At 39.7% G+C, this 22,283-nt stretch overlaps 1 protein-coding gene across 1 annotated transcript in view; it reads left to right on the plus strand.

Moving 5' to 3' along the window:
• The window catches only part of Abcb5 (ATP binding cassette subfamily B member 5), a 68,599-nt gene extending 47,467 nt beyond the window's left edge, over positions 1–21,132 (plus strand). The window contains exons 21-27 of the mRNA XM_090332298.1: positions 2,544–2,644; positions 3,884–4,024; positions 6,990–7,146; positions 9,667–9,864; positions 13,762–13,968; positions 18,550–18,696; positions 20,420–21,132. Of these exons, the coding sequence (XP_090188424.1) occupies positions 2,544–2,644; positions 3,884–4,024; positions 6,990–7,146; positions 9,667–9,864; positions 13,762–13,968; positions 18,550–18,696; positions 20,420–20,617 (1,149 nt within the window). The 3' untranslated portion in view covers positions 20,618–21,132. The remainder of the gene's footprint in view (positions 1–2,543; positions 2,645–3,883; positions 4,025–6,989; positions 7,147–9,666; positions 9,865–13,761; positions 13,969–18,549; positions 18,697–20,419) is intronic.
• The last annotated feature ends 1,151 nt before the right edge of the window (positions 21,133–22,283 follow it).

The raw sequence follows: 22,283 nt of genomic DNA on the forward strand, positions 1-22,283 counted from the left end.
AATGTGCTTAGTAACTGAATTTGCTTAGCAAATGAATCTGCTTAACAAAGATTCGCCTTAGAGTTACTGAATGAGCTGCTGGTGCCTAGCTTAACTTTTCCATTTTAAATCATTAATCTCAGACTACTGCATAAGTAATTCCCATCAAATAGGCAATCTGAATCTCAGATCATAGCTTACCAAAAATCAATTTAGAATATAAGCCAATAAGCATTATTTACCACAGCTAAGATATGGATTCAACCCAGATGCCCCTTGGTAGATTAATGGATGAAGAAGATGTAGTACTTATACACAATGAAATTCTATGTGGCCATCAGAAAGAATGACATTGCCCCATTCATAAGGAAATGGGAAGACTTGGAAAAAAATCATATTAAGTAAAGTAAGCCAGATCCAAAGGGAACATAGGCTCCATGGTTTTCCTCATTTTTGATAATTAGTACACATCTAGAACTCACCTAGCAGAGGATCACAATAGCTCAAAACCTAGGTACATACGGTCATATAGGATGAGACTAAACAAAATGAACTCTAGGATTTGGAAACAAGAGGCTTAACTTTGTGACTGTTGGTCTTAACGTACTATGTTATTTCTTTTCTCTTTTTTTCCCCTTATGGGTAATCTTACGTGGTTACTGTACCTGACTTTGTTACCTGGTATATTGTATGTACATTTAATGGTTTATTTCAAATAGGGAAGGGAAGGGGGGAAACAAGATGATTGGGAGAGGGTGGAGGGAGGGAAAGGGGGACAATAACATGAGAAGGGTATCAATGTGTGAGAAATAATATACCCACTACCTGATGAATATAACTGGAAACCCTCTATACATTACCCCGACAATAAAAAAGAATTTTAAAAAAGAATATAAACCAATAAAATATATTGGTTCCTCTTACAGTTTGCGTACATTGATTTAAACAAATTTACAAAATGTTTTTTTTTATTTTTAGGACAAATATATTTTGTTTCTATGATATTTTTTTTCTCTTCATTGTAAAATATAATCATAAAAATACTCTTTTTCTTTTGATTCTGGACTTGCGGCTTGAACTCGATGCCTGAATGCTGTCTCTGAGCTTTTCCCATTCAAAGCTAGCACTTATCACTTCAGCTGCAGATCCAGGTCAACTTTTTGTGAGTTATTTTGAGGGCTTTTTTTCTGATTAAATATAGATAAACATCTCACATACTACCCTTCCCCATTGGCTTCAAACCACAGTGCTCAGGGCTTAGCCTCCTAGGTAAAAGATTACAGGACTGGGTCATGGATGTGTAGCCTGGCTTCAACATTCTTACCCATTTTCCTTACACATTTCCTCATATGTCAAAAATTAAACATTCTTTGAGTTCATTTTCAAATTAATGAAAATTTGAAACTATTGAACATCAAAAATTGAGAGCAAAATCTAGGTGTCCTAACCACAATCCAAAAATTATATTTCTCTCCTACAACCCCAAGTGTCCTTCAATTAATACTGGGTGCACATCTGGTTCTTTTGTGCCATAATCTCAAGCAAAATGAACAACAAAGAGTCCCTTTTTCAAGATGGGGCTGGGAGTTTGGCTTAGTGATAGAGTGCTTACCTAGCAAGCAAGAAGACCCAGGTTCAATTCCTTGGTACCACATACATAGAAAAAGTCAGAAATGGTGCTGTAACTCAAGAGGTAGAGCTCTAGACTTGAGAAAGCCCAAGGACAGCACTCAGGCCCTGAGTTCAAGCTCCAGGGCTGGCAAAAAAAATAAAGTCTCCTTCAAGATAACCTGTCGAACAGGCATGATAGTGCACTCTTGCAATTCCAGCACTCAAGATACCAGCATGGGTAACCCAGTAAGACTTTGCCTTAGGGAGGGAGCCTATACACATATACATATGTAAAATTTATATACATATATTGTATATGGAAAATATATACATATGTTTTTCAAAACAACCTGTGTTTTTATGTCCAAAAGAAGTATTCTAAGTCAAAACCTCCTCCATGTTAAATTGTCATTACAGTTTTTAAAACTATATAAATTGGGAAAAGCATTAATCATATTTGAATTAAATGTATTTGGAAGTTCATAGACATAGAAATGATAAATGGCTCTATGTTCTAAAAAAATTTAATCACCAAATTGCATAATACTTTATTGTAATGTTCCTGAGTCCTTTTCATTTGCTGTTCTCGTTTGAGTATTGATTCCTCCTGATATCTTTTCTGTTTTTGTTGTTGGTTTCATAATTTATGGGAATCTCCTTGGCATACGAACATAAGACTCACTAGTATTTGAGTTCCCACCCTGTGGAACCAATGGAAATTCAAATTCAGTAAAAACTTGAGTGGAGAAGTGGGAATGCTGCATTAAATTCCCTTCAAGCTTATAATCCTCAACTGTAATTTGCATATTTTATGATAGGTGGTGACAAGGGAGCTTGTCAGGAAAATGTTTGACTTGATATATTTCCTGTGGGGTCAGTAGGTGTCTGACATTCAGTGCCAGGGCAAGTTTCAACATGACTAATTTTCTTTGTTTTTGGTTCTCCTTTACAAGATAGCAACGGAAGCTGTGGAACACATTCGGACTATTGTGTCACTAACAAGGGAAAAGGCCTTTGAGCAGATGTATGAAGAGACACTACAGACCCAACACAGGTGAGGACACAGGCAAGCTGACTCCACAGCTGCAATTTGTCCTGAAAGACAGGGCTTGAGTGGCTCAGCAGCCAGTCCCCATCCTCTGAAACCTTCCTGATAATGGAAGATCATACTTTTTCACAAAATGTTACAAAGGAGAGACAAAGAAGAACCAAGGGCAAATATGACTACAACATACAACCTAGGCTTTCCCATGTTACCATTCCCTGTCTCTCACTAAGAATAAATAAAACTGATTTCCCTCAAAGAAGATTGGAAAACTAGCAGTCAAGAAAGAAAATATTTCTCATCCCTTTATGTAAAAACTCTACAACAATTTATATTTCCAAACAAATATGTACACAATAAATTAACTCATTTAGCATGTACTTTTTATCACACTAACGCAGAGATTTTCTGCATTTCTATATCAGAAAGGAAGGGAGAGAGAAAGAGAGAGAGAGAGGTGTCCTTGTGGTCTTTTGCTCTCCAGCTTATAGGAGCCACCTTCCAATTCTCCCTCCTCATTCTGTTAATGTAAATTTATTAAAATTAGACAAAGTTGAAGTAAAGCTCCTTTGTGCAATTAAATAAAGGTAATTTTTAAAGAAAAGAAGAAAATAAAAAGAAAATTTGAAGCTGGGCACTGGTGGCTCATATCTATAATCTTAACTCCTCAGAACACTAAGGTCTGAGGATCAAGATTTGAAGCCAGCTCAGACAGGCCAAGCCACAATTATTTCCAAATAACCAGCAATGGCCAGAAATAGAGGTCTGGCTCAAGTGGTAGAGTACCAGAGCAAAAATGCTTCAAGATAGTATCTAGGCCAAGTTTAAGAACCAATAATAACACACACACACACACACACACACACACACACACACACACACGTGTGTGTGTGTGTGTGCATGCATATGAGAGAGCGAGAGAGAAATTAATGAAAATTAGGGTATTTCTAAATACCTCTAAATCAAATCACTTTAACTCTTACAGTAACTAGTCTTTCACAGCCTTGCCCGTTTTGTTTAACACTAAAAGCTACTTGGTCACACTAAGCAATAGAAAATTAAATCACCAAAATACCCATCTTCTTTATAACAATTTTCAAGTTAAAAAAAAAGCATCGACTTTAATCCTTAGAAAAACATATGTTCTCTAAATTACAATGTTTCAAATCCTCCACATTCATTCTCCAAGTTTACTAAGGGAATCTTACTTCACTCATGACTCAACATTCGGTAAATTGTGCATTTCAGAAATAGCTTGAAGAAAGCCCAGATCATCGGAAGCTGCTATGCCTTCAGCCATGCCTTTGTGTATTTTGCCTATGCAGCTGGGTTTCGATTTGGCGTTTATTTAGTTCAAGCTGGGCGCATGACACCAGAAGGCATGTTCATGTAAGTTGTACAAATCAGAAATACCACCAGTGGGGCCTGTGGGTATTAGATAGAAAGATGTCCACTTTATACATGAGTAGCATTTTTATCGCAAATGTAGGAAAGGCATGCTGGAAACATTTATCTATATCTGTACATACATTTTATTTCATTTAAATTGAGAAATGATAGTTGTGTATATCATATGCTTATGGGTTACAATGAAATATTTTGATGTACATAAATGAAAGTAATATTAAAAAGCCAAGCTAATTTTTTGTTATTACTTAGTGTCTATAAAACTACAGCCTTAGCTACTCAGGAAGCTGAGAGCTGAGGACTGTGGTTTGAAGCCAGGCTGAGCAGAAAGTCTGTGAGACTGTTATCTCCAACAAACTACTCAGAAAAGGCCAGACGTAGCACTTTGGCTCAAGGGTTAGAGCACTAGCCTGATCACAAAGAGGCTCAGGGACAGTGAGTGCCCAGGCCCTGAGTTCAAGCCCCAGGATGAGCAAGAAGAAGAAGGAGGAGGAGGAGGAGGAGGGGGAGGAGGCGGAGGGGGAGGAGGAGGAGGAGGAGAAAGACTAAGCTAGGTACTGGTGGCTGGTAGCTTTTTTCTATAATTGTAGCTATGCAAAAGGCTGAGATCTGAGGAGTGCCTTTGGAAGCCACTATGGACAGGAAAATCCATAAGACTACCAGTTGCAGATTAAGTGGGAGAGTGCAAAAACATGAGGCCCTGAGTTCAAGCCTTAGTACTCACACACCCACACACTTATAGATACACACACATATACATGCAGTTCACCAGCCCTGTATTCCTGAAGCTGACCTTACCTGAGATAAAATTCGAGAGGTTATCCGGAAACAGCATTAGCAGTTGTCTTCAGGAATATTTCTCTTGTAAAATGCAGTACTATACTAATCATTTCAACAGCAAAGTACAGAATTCTTGTTTTCCTTTGTTCTTCTAGCCTCCAAAACAATGTCTGTGTGAACCTATAAAATACGTATGGCGTACAGCCTTGGGCTTCCTGTTGACTGATTAGTCCTATTAATAAGAGGCAAAATCTGGGATGACATAAACAAACGTGTAGCAGTTCCCAGACTCCCATTAAATAAGCCAGTTTTCGTTTGGTTCTAATGTAATGCAGGTACACACTCCCAAGCTGAAATGCCTTGAATTCCAAACATTGCAGAACAATTGCTGTTAGCTTAGCCTAGACAGCTATAGCCATTCTATAATAGTATTAATAACAATAGATAAAACAAAAGGGCAAAACTCTTATCTCCAATTAACCTCTAGAAAACAGGAAGTGGGGCTTGGCTCAAGGGTAGGGTGGTAGCCTGGAGCTGAAGAGCTCAGAGACAGTGCCAAGCCTAGTTCAAGCCCTAAGACCCACACACACACAAAAAAAAAAGTGACGCAATCTCAAAACTATGCTAATCATTTTTCTTTTTTAAAAAAAATTTAAATAGGTTTTTCTAAACCAATGTATGAAATCTTACCTATGATTGGGTGATATGTGATATGTGCACACCTGTACACTTGTATAATGTTTAAATCAAGATAAATTTTTTTACTTCCTCAAGCATTTGTCATTTATGGAGAAAATTTTCAAAATGCTTTTTTCTTGCTTTTCAAAATTCATAGTACATTATTGCTAGGTCTAGTCATGCTAGTCATAAGCCTTTCTCTGTGGGCCAGGGTAGGCCTCCAAAGCAAAATTATTGGCCTGTTTTCAAGGACTGCCCATCACCTGTGCCCACAGCCTGTCAAGACAAACCCAGCTCTGGAGCTGGACCACATTTCTATGTTTTGCCTATTGCTCAGGTGGTTTAGTGACACAGATTGCTATAGTCACCCACTGGTAATAGATAGTAGCTGTAATAAAACTCTGAAAGACTTGGGTTTGGAGCTATTCTAGACGTATTATACTGGGGCTTTCACTCAGTGCCTTATGGTCTCACTTGGCTTTTTTGTTCAAAGTTGGCACTCTACCTTTAGAGCTCTACCTCCACTTCTGGATTGTGGCTTCTTGACAGGAGATAAATCTTGTGGACATCCTTGGCCTGGCTGGCTTTGAATCAGTCCTCAGATCTAAGCCCTCTTAAATAGTTAAGATTACAACCATAAGCCACCAACAATTCACTCTTTTTATTGATATTTCAAGTGTTTACTGCCCTAAAACTTGTTTGTTGCAGCTGGAATATACTTTCAGCTGATATTTGGGTGCATTATTCAGTATGGCACTTTCATATCTAAAATGAAATAGAAAAATAAGAGGAAATCTGAAGAGTGGACATGTATGATATGCCTCAATTCTGTAAATATTCTATGGCATTTGCCTGCCTACTATTTTATTGAACATGTCTTAAAACTGAGACTAATCTACAAGATCAATGCTGTTCTTCTAGGCTTAGCTAAAGTATGATTTTAGCCAGATTTTGTTTATGGAAACCTTAAGAAAATCACCATTTTCTTTTTTTCTTCTCTAAGTTGTGTAGCACAAAAGCAGCAGATAATCCTTTCGCTTCAATTATCTGCCCTAACTACACTATATGAGGAGAAGGAGAAGGAGAAGGAGGGGGGGAAGAAAGGAAGAGGAAAAGAAGTAGGAAGAAATCCATGTGTGGCTGTGTAGATTTTGTCTCTACTGGAGACTAATTCTTCCCATTGTCCAGGGCATTCTCTGTCAATCTCCAAACAAGACTGGTGTCCAGGGGGCTACAAAGTATTATCATTTCTGGTTGGAATTTTTCATCTGTGTCTCTATCAGAAGAGAAAAGTTTAAGATGGCCCAGACTGAAGTGGGTTTTGTGTACAGACACCATCTAAAATGAGAAGAGAGATGCCTAGGATTGGCCCTTCAGTGTTACCAGTACTATATAGGGCAGAAGCATACACACAGGGTCACTTCCTCCTTCAATGCCAGAGCTGTACTATTTTTAAATGCACCTAAGATCCAAACTTGTCTTTTAATAGAGTTTTCACTGCAATTGCATATGGAGCCATGGCCATGGGAGAAACACTCGTTCTGGCTCCTGAGTATTCCAAAGCCAAATCTGGAGCTGCTCATCTGTTTGCTTTGTTGGAAAAGAAACCAACGATAGACAGCTACAGTCAAAAGGGGAAAAAACCAGTAAGCAGAAATGTGTTTTAAGTGTCCACTTACTAACGGCGGAAAACATTATTTGTTAGTCTTGCAAAAGAAAGCTCTCAAGTAATATAAGGAGTTGAAAGTTTATAGCAAAGAATTTTATGTTGCTAAGATACTTCCCATTAAAATGTATGCTTTCCTGAGTTCACATGGCTCATGGCTATATTCCTTAGCTACTCAGGAGCCTGAGATATGAGGATCTCAGTTTGAGGCAAATCTGCGCAGGAAAGTCTATGAGACACTTATCTTCAATTTACTACATAAAAATCAGAAATGGAGCTGTGCCTCAAAATGGTAGAGTGTTACCCTTGAGCAAAAAGACCTCAGGGACAGCAAGAAGGCCCTCAGCTCAAGCTCCATGACCAAAATAATAATAATAATAATAATTGATTAGCATACTGAAATACACTTCAATAACAGCAGATTTATATTTTACTCTTACATAAATATTTTCATATAATGTTATGCTTTTCTTCCTCTAATGGCATGCAAAGTAAATAATGCCTATGACTTCAAACTTCTTTGTGGACAATATGTTTTTCAGATATGAAAAAAAAGAAAGGATTATTTATTAAATTGACACACATAATTTGCCACAAATTCTTTTAAAATTTAAATATTTAATGGGAATGAATGTAGAATTAAATAATTACAAACTGAGCCTCTAAACAATAGTCTATACATTAAGTATATATTTGATTTTTAAAACTTTCTAAGCCAGACACCAATGCCTCACTCCTTTAATCCTAGCTATTCAGGAGGCTGAGATCTGAGAACTGTGATTCAAAGCCAGTCTGGGCAGAAAAGTCCATGAGATTCTTATCTCCAATTAACCACTCAAAAACCAGAATGGAGCTGTGTCTTAAAGTTGTAGAGGGCTAGCCCTGAGCAAAAGAACTCAGAGACATCACCCAGAAATCTTACATTTTACATTTAAAAGTAGAAATCACCATAAAGTATATATTTAAAGTTTATCTTTAAAACTATGCTATTTTTCTAGAATTTTGATAACAGGTTTATGTGTATAACAATTTAAAATAAAACACAATATCACAGAGCTGTGTAACTATTGAAATTAGTGTATATTGTTAACAGCAAATGAAAGCATATTAAAATTATCAAACTATAATGCTCAAAGACACATCAGTGCCAAACTAAGTTTTCGTGTCTGACTTTTGGAAGCAAAGGATATAATAAGATTCTTTTGTTTTGGGAGTATGTGTGTGTCTGTGTGTCTGTGTGCATGTGTATATGTGTATGCCAGTCCTGGAGCTTGTACGCAGGGCCTGGGAAATGATCATGAGCTCTTGTGCTCAAAATCAGCACTGTACTTCCTGAGCTACAGCTCTGTTTCTGGCTTTTGGTGGCAATTGGAGGTAAAAGTCTCACAGACTTTCCTGCCTGAGTAGCTAGGATTACAGGTATGAGCCACCAGTGTCCAGCTTGCTACAGTTATTTCTTACAAAATTTATAAAAGATGAATTTAATATCTTAAAGACATACAACTTTTCGAAGTGTGAGATGATATAGTTCAATGGTAGAGTATGTGCCTACTACCTCAAAGCCCTGGGTTTGATCCTCAGCAACACACACACACACACACACACACACACACACACACACACACACACACAATTGGGGGCAAACAATAGTACAACCTCTCCCAAATCCTGTGAACCAAAACTACAAAAGGAATGCTCATCATCATGTAGTAGCCACTCTGGAAAAGTTTTTCTTTTTTCCCTAACATCATAGGTGTTGATAGGAATCATCAATCACAAAGGAAATTAAAGCACAGACAAAACACTAAGCTGTTACGCAGTGTCCCTACATAATAATGTTCAATGAAAAAATATAGATAAATCACATTTCAGGCCATAGTGTACATTAACTATAAAATGTAGTCTAACTGAAAAAAAATAGCATGTGTGCATACAGTTCATGGGGCCCAGGATCTTCTGGATAAAGCATAATTTTAAAAAGCAACAAACGGGGGCCGGGAGTTTGGCCTAGTGGTTAAAGTGCTTGCCTAGCATGCATGAAAACCCAGGTTCGATTCCTTGGTACCACATACATAGAAAAAAGCCAGAAGTGGTGCTGAGGCTCAAGTGGTAGAGCTCTAGCCTTGAGAAAGTCCAAGGACAGTGCTCAGGCCCTGAGCTCAAGCCTAGGACTGGCAAAAAAAAAAAAAAAAAAAAAAAGCAACAAACGAACAAAAAAAGATGCTTTTACTCAAAGCAGTTAAACATCCGGTCTGTAGAATGAGCAGACCAGGCCAGATCTGCACAGCCTAATGGAATAAAGTATTGCCTTTTGAAAGCCTTGGTTAAGCCCAGTGAAAATAACAAGAAACGGGAATCTAACACACTAACAAAAAAGATGTTCACTGAGTAGACAGTTCTACCGAGATGGATGTGGCAGTTAGAAGTAAAAATGGGAATTTTTTCTGTGAGTTACACCTTCCTAAGTCGCCCTGCTAACACCGTCACCTTCTTCTCACAGGACACCTGCGAAGGGAACTTAGAGTTCCGAGCAGTCTCTTTCTTCTACCCATGTCGCCCAGATGTCCTCATCCTGCGAGGCTTGTCCCTCTGCATTGAGAAAGGAAAGACAGTAGCATTTGTTGGAAGCAGCGGTTGTGGGAAAAGCACCTCAGTGCAGCTGCTGCAGAGATTTTATGACCCTGTGAAAGGACTGGTGGTAAGATGGAATTTGATCACCCAGGTTTCCAGTTAATGGCACCATTTTGAAACATTTGCTTTTATTTCAGCATACTTGGTGGTTTGAGAAGAACAAGTATTACAAAAATTGAAAGCAACAACAACAAAAACTCACAAGGCACCGGTGCCTCACGCCTGTAATCCTAGTTACTCAGGTGGTTGAGGTCAGAGGATCTCACTCAGTTCGAAGCCAGCCCAGAAAAAATCCATGAGCCTCTTATTTCCAGTTAACCACAAAAAGCCAGAAATGGAGCTGTGGATTAAGTGATAGAGAGAGAACCTTGAACACTAAAGCTCAAGGACAATGCCCAGGATCAGAGTTCAAGCCCCAGACCCACAAAAAGAGATAAATAAATAAATAAATATTTTTAAAACCCTCCATCCTGACCCTTAACTAGAGACACAAAATTGAGGAAACCAGAGACTATAAAATTGATGAGCAGGATTTTGAAGTGTAAGAACCTAACAGCCACTGAGTTACTTAGAATGTGGGTGTCCATACCCTTATCAGGGCTTTTTATTCTGTTCTCTTTAAGACAGAGAAAAGATTTCCTTCTACGCCTTGGTTCAGGCTTTAGCTGTTCTTGATGGCCAGCCTCAGCCACAATCTGTCAAAACCTTCTTCACACAGTCTCATGCCAGCAATCCTGTCTGCTCAGGATACTGAGATCTGAATATCTCCATTCAAAACCATCTTGGATAAACAAATCTGTAAGACTCTTACTCCCCAGACATGTGGCTGAAGGGATAGAGTGCCCCCCCAAAAAGCAGAAGAAGAAGAAGAAGAAGAAGAAGAAGAAGAAGAAGAAGAAGAAGAAGAAGAAGAAGAAGAAGAAGAGAAGAAGAAGAAGAAGAAGAAGAAGAAGAAGAAGAAGAAGAAGAAGAAGAAGAAGAAGAAGAGGAGGAGGAAGAAGAGGAGGAGAAGGAGGAGAAAGAAGAGGAGGAGGAGGAGGAGAAGGAGGAGGAGGAGGAAGGAGGAGGAAGAAGAAGAAGAAGAAATGAGAGTATAAGGCCCTGTGTGACAGGAGGAAAAAATGCACTTTGCTCCTGATTAAGAGTTTCTGTAAGCCAGAAGTTTGGCCTGGTGGTAGAGTGCTTACTTAACATGCATGAAGCCCTGGGTTCAATTCCTCAGTATCACATACAAAAAGCCAGACAGAAGTGGTGCTGTGACTCAAGTGGAGCTCTAGCCTTGAGAAAGTCCAAGGCCAAGGATAGTGCTCAGATCCTGAGCTCAAGCCCAGGATTGGCAAAAAAAAAAAAGTTTTTGTAATATAGTTGTATTAAATTGCACATCCTGATTTTCAAAATGTGTAACCTCTTCCTCCTTCAAACTTAAGGATTGGGGCTGGGGTTTGGCCTAGTGGTAGAGTGCTTGCCTAGCATGCACAAAGACCCAGGTTCGATTCCTTGGCACCACATACATAGAAAAAGAAATGGTGCTGTGGCTCAATCTAGCCTTGAGAAAGCCCAAGAACAGTTGCTCAGGCCCTGAGTTCAAGCTTCAGGACTAGCAAAAAAAAAGAATAATAAAAATATAAGTTGCCAGAAAGGGAAAATTAAAAAAAAACAACAAAGTTTGTTTTCTTTCTTAGCACTTAACCTACTATTAATTATGTACTTGCATAAGTATTCTGTATTTCCATTTCCTTTTGCCCCATGAATTCTCCTTTTTTTCTCTTTCAACTCTCTCTTTCTGTCATACACATGCAAATAATATTTCTTGTCCTGACTCTTCCCTCCTATTAAAAAAAATACCTGTAGGTCCCTAAAAATAACACAAATTATTATACATATCCTCATTATCCTACAAATTATTATTTGCAAGTCAGAACCATTCAATATAACCCCATGACCTAAGTCACATTCATCTATTTGCCCCGAGCTTAGCCCATTCCCTCCTCCAATGGCTAACATACACCTGAACACATGCCACAGTCCACCAGGATACAGTCATAGCCTCACTTATTGTCTGACTGCTCTGTCTTCAAGGGACTTTATTTTTCTTTTTTTATTGTAATTAATAGAAGGGTTGCAGTTATATTCACCAGACGGAAGGTGCATTACTTCACACACATTGATACCTCTTCTCATGTTTTTGTCCCCATTTCCTCCCCTCTACCCCTCCCCTCATTTTGTTTTCCCCCCTTCCCTTTCCTATTTCAAATAAATAAATAAATAAATGTATATACAATATACCAGGTAACAATATCAGATACAATAATAATATGAGATTAACCAAGAGACAACAAAAGAGATAAGAAATAACATAGTACATTAAGAATAACAATCACACATTATATAGCTCTTGCTGCCATATCCTGGAGGTCCTTTCATTTAGCCTCATCCCTGGGCTCATCCCTGTATCTTGGTTTTGAGCTATTGTAATCCTCTGCTAGGAGAGACCAAGGTTTGTACTGATTATTACAAATGAGGGAAACTATTGAACCTATGTTCCTTTGAGTCTGGCTTACTTCACTGAATATGATTTTTTCCAAGTCTTTCCATTTCCTTACAAGTGGGACTATGTCATTCTTTCTGATGGCAGTATAGAATTCCATTGTGTATAAATACCACATCTTCTTGATCCAATCATCTACTGAGGGGCATCTGGATTGGTTCCATATATTTGCTATGGTAAATAGTGCTGCAATGAACATCGTTGTGCTAGTGGATTTAGTATGCCCTTGTTTCTGGGCGATTGGGTAAATGCCAAGTAGTGGAATTGCTGGGTCATAGGGAAGCTCTATGTTTAGTCTTTTGAGGAACCACCATACTGCTTTCCATAGTGGTTGAATGAGTTTACACTCCCACCAACAGTGTAGTAATGATCCCTCCTGGCCACGTCCTTGCCAGCATCTGTTGTTATTAGATTTCTTGATCATGGCCATTCCAACTGCAGTGAGGTGGAATCTTAGAGTTGTTTTATTTGCATTTCTTTTACAGCCAGAGACGTTGAGCATTTCTTCATGTGTCTGTAGGCCATTGGGACTTCATTTTTTTATCTTATTTTTTAGTGGGCTTACTACCACTGGTACCTAAAGAATCCCCAATAAAATAATTGTCAAGTGCAGCAAATAAAAGGTGGACATTTTCATATGCCTACATAAGGCTGGGAGTGTACTTCAGTGATGGAGCACTCACATAGCCTGTACAAGACCCTGGGTTCAATCTTCAGTACCATTAAAAACTTTTTTTGAGCTGGGTGCAGTGGTTCACACCAGTAATCCTAACTACTCTGGAGGCTGAGATCTGAGGATCACTGTTCAAAGCTAGCCTGGGCACTAAAGTCCATGAGACAATTATCTTCAATTAACCACCAGAAAACCAGAAGTGGCACTGTGGCTCAAGGGGTAGGGCAGTTAGCCTTGAGCTGAAAAGCTCAGGGACAGTGGCCAGGCCCAGAATTCAAGCCCCACAACCAACAAAAAAAAAAAATACCTTTTTTGAGAAAAAAAAAAGCTCAAATAATACCCATAACTCTGTGCAAAATGACACCTCTGTATTTCCATGTCAGTTTTCATGAGTCTCTATAGGCTTTAATAAAGGGTCTTATTACACTTCTAGGACAGACTGATCTTTTCTGTGTGGATTCAGGACAGAGCTCCAGAGTTTATTCCAGACTCTGTCAGCTCTCTGGAATATATTGCCATTTCTAGAAATGCCAGGTAAGTTTGGAGTCGGCATTTCAAACGAATTATGTGCTGTTTGCTGCTATACAGCATGATTGATTAGCCTTCCTTGGGTAACACTGCACTTTGAAATAGCTTGAATTCCTAACCTTCTTTTTATGATTTGTGTATGTTTGAAGGCAGGGAATGGTAACATGATTCCATTGTCAGATCTTAACATACCATTCTCATCCTGCTCCTGGCAGCTATTTGATGGTGTAGATGTAAGAGAATTGAATGTTCAGTGGCTCCGTTCCCAAATAGCCATCGTTTCTCAGGAGCCGGTACTCTTCAACTGTAGCATCGCCGAAAACATTGCCTACGGTGACAACAGCCGAGCTGTGCCTTTAGATGACATTAAAGAAGTTGCCAGTGCAGCAAATATTCACTCTTTCATTGAAGGTCTCCCTGAGGTAAGAAGACAGCTGGAATTTTGAAATTGTAACTCTGCCAAGTAAGCCTAAATAGTTACTTAGCCTAAGAGGTTGTTTTATATATTCCTTGGGGAAAAAAATGACGTGTGTGTGTGTGTGTGTGTGTGTGTGTGTGTGTGTGTGTGTGTACTGGTACCAGAGCTTGAACATGGGGACTGTGTGCTGTCTTTTACCTTTTCTTTTTTTTTCCTCAAGACTGGCACTCTATCATTTGAGCCACAACTCTACTTCTGGCTTTTTACAGTCTAATTCAAGATAAGAGTCTCACAGACTTTCTTACCTGGGCTGGTTTAGAACTGTGATCCTCAGATCTTAGCCTCCTGAGTAGCTAGGATTACAGGTGTGAACCCCTGGCACCCATTGGATACAATCTATTTATAGCCAGCATCTCACATAAACTTAGTAGCAAACAAAGCAAAATATAAAGTCTCCACTTGACTATTTCTTTCCCCATTATCAAGGTGCCAGTACTGGGCTTCATCTCAGGGCCTCACACCCTATCTTGGCTTTTTGCTCAAGGGTAGTACTCTTATGGCTTTTTGTTGGTGAATTGGAGATATGAGTCTCTCAGATTTGTCTGCCTGAGTTGGTTTCTAACCACGATCCTCAGATCTCAGCCTCCTCAGTAGCTAAGATTGATACAGGCTTGAACTACTTGTATCTGATTTGCATTCACATTTAGTATACTTGACTAACCTTCCTGTTGACACTCTGCTTCTCTCCACCAGCACCCTGCCTGATGCACACAGCACCCTGACCTACTCTTGTCCACATCAGTAGCCATGTACGCAATTGACCTTCCCATCATCCCCCTTATAACTTTTCTACCTTAGGAACCAGAGGTTGAAACTGCTTCTGGGATATTTTTCTGTGCTTAGATTGGTGACAAGACTGCTCCCATGGCTGTCTCTCCAGGTACAGCTTCCCTTCAGCTCCCTGCAGCAGCCATGCTGATCTTTTTCTGCCTCACAAACAGGTCAACTAGTTCTCAACTTCAGGATATTTGCCTGCTTTGCCTTGCCTCCTTTTCTCTGGGTTTATGCACAGCCAGCTTCTTAGCTTTGAAACCTTTTCAAATGACACCTGTGCCCAGGTCTCCCTGGAAGCCTGATTCCCCACAGTTCTTCCTTCTGTCCCTTGTCTCCCTTTCCTCAGGGTACTGTTACAATCTGAAACTTTCCTGAGTACTTATCTTCTTGTTTATGGTCTCCTCTTCCACATTAATGTGGAAGACCCTAAATCTCTATGAGTTGGCTGTGACAGGGATATAAAATTCTTAGAAAAGTGAAAAATATATATATATTGGTCAACTATTACCAGGCTTCAGCAGCGCATTGCACAAACACAATTGTAACTTTAAATGCTTATAACATCTGACTTTTTATATCTACATACACAAAAAAACACATAAAATAAAAATACCATTTCTAGAAACAAATGTTTATTATGTATTTCTTGGGTAGTAATTTTCTAACATGCTTTAAAAGGAAATGCAAGTAGGGCACTGTTGGGCTATACTTGTAATCTTAGCTATTTAGGAGGCTAAGATCTGAGAATTTTGCTTTGAAGCCAGATCAAGCAGAAAAAATCCGAGATACCCTATGCCCAATTAACCAGCCAAAGCCAGACTACAGAGTAGCTCAAGTGATAGAGGCCCAGTGAGTTTAAGACCCTAAATTCAAATCCTAGTACAGAAAGAAGAAGGAAGGAAGGAAGGAAGGAAGGAAGAAGGAAGGAAGGAAGGAAGGAAGGAAGGAAGGAAGGAAGGAAGGAAGGAAGGAAGGAAAGAAGGAGAGAGGGAGGGAGGGAGGGAGGGAGGGAGGGAGGGAGGGAGGGAAAGAAGGAAGGAAGGGAGGGAGGGAGGGAACGTGGGTTGGAGGGAAGGAGGGAGGGGAAAGGGGAGGGGAGAGGGAAGACTCAACATAATTAACCTAAACCCTTTTCTTTGGGGAGGCCACTATACTAATTTTACAGCACAGGTCATTCATCACCATCTCCTCAGTGATATCACACATAGAAACAGGCCATGAATCCAATTTCTCTCACTCTAATAAGTTCCTACAGTACTAATGCTACTGGAATGATTACCCTATTTCTTATAAATATTGTAACCTTGTAAATGTCTTTCAAGGCAAGGTCCCTTTTAACCAAGCCATTCACTGTGCTGGTAATTGGTCATATTCTATCTGTACCATCCTAGTAGTTTATTTTAGTTTAAGGATGGTAAAATACTGTCTCATTTTTGTACCACTTGACTTTTATTCTTATATTGTTTTTCTTTCTTTTCACTGAACCCTTTCTCTAATGTATGCAAAACTGCAGATTCCAAAGATTTATTGTACTTTTTACAATAGACATTGAGAACTAAAATATTTCCTTAGAAATTAAAACCCATCAAGGGGCCGGAAGCATGGCCTAGTGGTAGCATGCTCACCTAGCAGGCACAAAACCCTGGGTTCAGTTCCCCAGAAACACATACACAGAAAAAGCCGGAAGTGGCTCTGTGGCTCAACTGGCAGAGCACTAGCCTTGAGCAAAAATTATCCAAGGACAGTGTGTAGGCCCTGAGTTCAGGCCCCAGGACTGGTGGAAAAAAAAAAAAAGAAATTAACAACCATCATGAAAACCCAGTTTCTTAGTGTTTTTTATTTTAACTTTATCTTCATATTATTGTTATCCTCCCCCCCCAAAAAAAACAGTAAAAAAAATCCAGTGCCAAATAAAAATCATTTCTAAAGTAAACCAAAAGCAAGCTGGATATCAGGGCTCACACCTGTAATCCTATCTATTCAGGAAGCTGAGAGTTTACGGGGTGAGCATTGTGGCACATGCCAATAATCATAGCTACTCAGGAGACAGAGGTCCAGAATATCTCAGGGGAAGAAAGCAAGACTTCATTTCAGTTAAAAGCCAGGCATGGTAGGGTAAATTGATGCTCCCAGCTATATCTGGGACCATAACTATGGTCTGAGGCCAGCACTAGACAAAAATGCAAGCCCCTGCCTGAAAAAAACCTTTTTATCTTTTTTTTTTTTTTTTTTTTTTTTTGCCAGTCACGGGGCTTGAGCTTGGGGCCTGGGCACTGTTGTTGGACTTTTCTTTTCTTTTTCCACTCTTGGGCTTGAGCTCAGGGCCTAAGCCTTGTCCTTGGACTTTCTCAAGGCTAGAGCTCTACCACTTGAGCCTCAGCACCACTTCCGGCTTTTTTCTATGTATGTGGTACCGAGGAATCAAACCCAGGTGTTTGTGCATGCTAGGCTAGCACTTTACCACTAGTCCAAACTCCCAGCCCCTGAAAAATAACTTTTAAAAAAAGGATTGGGCATGGCTGGCTCAATTGGTAGTAGTATGTCTGCCTAACAAGTATGAAGCACTGAGTTAGTACTAAGCACTGAGCTTACTACTACCAAATAAAGGGATGGGGGACATTTATTTGCAGAAACTGGTACTAATGAGGTAAGAAAATGTAGGCTTGCATTTGTGTATCCCTAGTTCCAAATTCCAAAAACATGTACAGCAAGATCACAGAGATGGCCAGACACTTTTACTACATGTTGGTGATTCAGACACCCAGTGCTTGATACAAATCAATCAATTATGCATTTTCAAAAAAAAAAAGTAAACTTAGAGATGCAGTAGATGCATGTGTTATAAGGTCTGAAGAGGACACAGTGATTCTTTTGAGTATCTCTGTGTACTGAAACAAAACAGAATCCCATACAGCACTTTTAGTGAGAAGCAGCTTCAGGCTATTTGCTTATATCAGAAGATACAAGCACACATTCTTGTCTGAGCACCAATGACAATGGTCCTCAGAATACTGCCACCAGTGTCTGGGGAGCAGAATGAAGCCATGGGAAAAAGAGAAATCAGAGGGAGAGCAGGAGCCTGGAGAGCAGTGTGACTTAAGAGACCACAGGATGAGTAGAGTCCCTTCATCCATCCATGGGACTCATGGCCAGAGAAAAGGATTATTAGGGGTAGGGGAACCATGGAGACACAGGGAGGTGTTGCATATCAGGATGGTAGCCAGGAAAGTTGGGCTGCTTCTGGATGCTAGCCTGATTGACTTCCATAAGGATGCCTCCCACTGAGGACCACATCTTGGCTCGCAGCCATGAGCCCTGTATGGGCTTAGCTGGAGTCAAAGCAAAGGAGCCCGATGATTCTCTGCCTTTGTTCAGGTCAAAACCTAAACAAAGATGGTAAGATCATTTAATGGAAAAAGATTTGTGTGTAATGGAATTTTTTTTCTTGCCTGTTATTTGTTTTATCCCTGGCCTTACTTCATTTGAAAAAAAAAAAAATCTCTTAGGAAAGAAAGCATAATGGCAAAGGCCTTTGGTGTGCAATCAGATTCAATATGCAAATGAAATGGAAGTGTTTACTGCTCATTGCCATTTATTTGTAGCAAAGGCCAAGAATAGATTGCAGCCCTTGTTGGGACACAAATTCTTTAAGAGTAGCAAAATCTGAAATATTTAGGTGGTTCTTATCTACAATTACCATACTAATTTAAATAACCAGGCCTCATTTTCTTAATTACTTGTTCCATAATAGAAATACAACACCCAAGTTGGACTGAAAGGAGCACAGCTTTCTGGCGGCCAGAAACAAAGACTGGCTATTGCAAGGGCTCTTCTCCGAAAGCCAAAAATTTTACTGTTGGATGAGGCCACTTCTGCCCTTGATAATGAGAGTGAAAAGGTAACACTTCCTTCTTTCCTCCCCAATGCAAAACCAAATAACAACAAGTGAATCCTGGAAGACCAAGGTCATTGTATGAGGCTGCAAGGGGGGATGAGGGGTGCGGTGGGGGGGGGGGGGGGAATTGTGAAAATTGTGAATGTAGGGTCACCAAGCTTTGTGCTGAATATCCATAGCTATAATCCTAGCTACTTAGGAGGCTGAGATCTAAGGATTACAATTAGAAATCATCCTAGGAAGGTAAACCCATGAGACTACCATCTCCAGTTAACCACCAAAACCAGAAGGGGAGCTGTGGCTCACATAGGAGGGTGTTAGTCTTGAGCAAAAAAGCTGAGGGTCTAGAACCAGGCCCTGAGTTTAAAACCTAGTTCAGGAACAAGAGAAAAGAAAGAAAGGAAGAAAACAAGCGGGAAGGAGAGAGGGAGGGAGAGAGGGAAGGAGGGAGAGAGGGAGGCAGGCAGGCAAGCTTGCTTGGACTTTCAGAACAGATCATTTAGTGGAAAGAAGAGGAACAAGTTGGGCATCAAATTTTCTAGAAAGACATTCTCACCTGGATTTGTCTAATTATAAAAATAGGCTCAGTTCTTGAAATGTTTCTCTAGTCACGGAAGTCTAGGAATTTTTCTCTATTTTATTATTATTTCAGCGATGCCAAATAAATTAATTTTTAGAAAAAGTTTCTATACATTCAGAACGTAATCAGTACTGCAGTATTCTGCCTTCTCAATGCTTACTGTGGTTGACATAGGAATCAAAGCCAAGGAATATATGACAAGGTTGCATCCAAGACACTTGTATTTCTTTCTTTCTTTGTTGTTTGGATGGCTGGTTGATTGGTCACGGGATTTGAACACTGGCCCGGGCACTATCCCTGAGTTTTTGCTCAAAGCTAGTGTTTTACCACTTTGAGCCACAGCTCCACATCCAGTTTTGAATTGCTTAATTGGAGTAAGAGTCTCAAAGACATTCCCACCCAGGCAGGCTTTGAACCACGGTCCTCAGATTTCAGCTTCCTGAGTAGCTAGGATTACAGAGATGAGCCATCAGTGCCCAGCTCCAAGGATGCCTTTTGATAATGATGACTTTTTTTGCTATGTCTTTCTCTAGTAATCAATCTCCTGACTATAATAAACACTCGTTAGTAAATGAACATTGGTTCACCATTAATAATTATCAAATTCATTACACAATATCAAATTAACTATATGGTCCTATCTCAATTCTCACACCAACTGTTTTTGTTAGAATGTACATTGTGAAGACCAGTACTTTAAAGTATTATAACCAAGGTATATGGCAGAAAAACCACAAATGGCTATCTGTGGCTTTTGAATCCAGGGCTTCAATACCTTGCTGGTATTTTTGCTCAAGGCTGGCACTTTACCACTTGAGCTACACCCCACTCATAGTTTTTGCTTATTAGTTGGCAGTAAGAATATCAAATTTTTCTGCCCAGGCTGTCTTAGCACCACGATCTTCAGATCTCAGCTAAGTGCTTTTCAGTTCTATTCATTGTCACAAGCGCTTCTTCAACTGAGTATCTTAACATATCTAGAATGACTTTTCGAGGTTTGTATTGAGTAGAGTGAATATTTTTTACCAAGCAAGACGATTTCTCTGTGAATAAGGGAGGAATGTTATTAGATTACCTGTATTGACCTGACATAGGCAGGTCACACCTAACTCAACCTGGTTTTCACTGGCTCCTTCTCTCTTCCAGGTGGTTCAGCAGGCTCTTGATAAAGCCCGGAAAGGGAGGACATGCCTAGTGGTGGCTCACAGACTCTCCACTATACAGAATGCTGATCTCATCGTGGTTATGCATAATGGAAAAATAAAAGAACAAGGAACTCACCAGGAGCTCCTAAGAAATCGAGATATGTACTTCAAACTAGTAAATGCACAGTCAGTGCGCTGACATTGTTGGGTTCACACTGCTTTCATGCAAAAACAGTGTACTTAGCCATTCCTTGGCCACTTTGATCTATTTTACTATACGTATCTATACTTAAAATCACGCTACTCAAGGGCAGACATGTTCTGTCCACAGAGTCTTAAAAGGAAACAAAAACTTTGCTAGATTCACTTGAGGGAGATAATGTCTGTATCCTTCATTTTATAAAATGTCCTAACATATTTGGCTTGTAAATCAGTTTGATGCACAGTGAATGTGCTTGCCCATCAACTTCTGCTATAAAAACACAAATATGTGCCCGGGGCGACTACATCATCCAGTGAAGTAAGCTGAAAGGTTTCAGCAGGAAGCAAGATGTAGTTGGGTCTGCGACATAGCAGGGTGGACTCCTGGAATAGGAGACATAGAGTTCTGGGGCAGGTTAGCACACTGTGCATTCATCCCCACTCTCTAGATCCCAGACTCTGCACACATAGGCTCTCACTTCACATTTCTCAACAAATACCTGCCGTTTCCCAAAGTGTATTCTTTCATGAGGGATGGGCATTGCTATATACAATTTTTGGTGGGGTTAGGGAGCTACCTCATCCTATTTCACCACCAAGTGAGATTATTTCACATGATCCATCCTGAAGGTTCCCTTATTCCAGGTTTGGGAAGCAGCAGAGTAAAACACAGGCCTATCTACATATGGACATGTATCACTTATTGACTTAAATAAGTTGTTGGTGGAAATTTATTGTTGGTGGAAAATTTAAATGTCTTCCTTGATTATTAATCAAATAAAATTGCTTAAACTTTTAGGCACTTTATTTTATGTACTAAATGCTCATCTTTTCTTTTTGTGCCAGTAATGGGGCTCAAACTCAGGGCCCAGTGCTCTTGCTTAGCTTTTTTCACTGTTGTGGTTTTCTTGCTTGTGGCTACTGTTCTGCCATTTGAGCCACACACCTCCAGTACTTTATTCGGTTGATTAATTGGAGATGGATCCTTGAAGACTTCTGGCTTTGAACAGTGATATTCCAGGTCTTAGTCTCCTGAACAGCTAGAATTACAGACATGAGCCACATGAGCCTCTGTATGATGTATAATTCTATGTAATAACCATATTGGTAAAGACATTTCCATTTACTTAAATATGTAATCTCTCTCAGGAACTCATTCTCTCTCTTTTTCTGGTACTGGAGTTTGAATTCAGGGCCTCACACTCAGCTTGTTTGGCTAGTACTTTGCTACTTGAGCCTCATCTCCAGCGTAGGGTTTTTTTATTGTAATGTATAGAGGGGTTACAGTTACATTCACCAGATAATAGGTGCATCCAGCATAGATTTTTGCTGGTAATTTTAGAGGTAGAGTCTCACAAATTTTTCTGCCCAGGTTTGCTTTGAATCTTAATCCACTGGATCTCAGCCTCCTGACTAGTTTACTAGTTTAGAGTCTCTTTTCTTTCCAGCTAAGGTAACATATTTCCAAAGCCATAAGCTTGTGGATATTCAGAGGGAGGGGAGGAGCAAAGATGGGGAGGGCATTACTCAGATTAAAGACAAGCCAAATTTTTCACAGATTTTACAATGAGTAAAAGCTCAACATGACATAATGTAAAACAACATTCTCATCATAGAACAAAAGCTCATTTATCTGGCCCCCAAGCCCCATGCTTTCCCAACAT

This window comes from Megascapheus bottae, chromosome 5 (genome assembly GCF_031878675.1).
Source record: "Megascapheus bottae isolate mThoBot1 chromosome 5, mThoBot2.hap1, whole genome shotgun sequence".
NCBI classification, from domain to species: domain Eukaryota; kingdom Metazoa; phylum Chordata; class Mammalia; order Rodentia; family Geomyidae; genus Megascapheus; species Megascapheus bottae.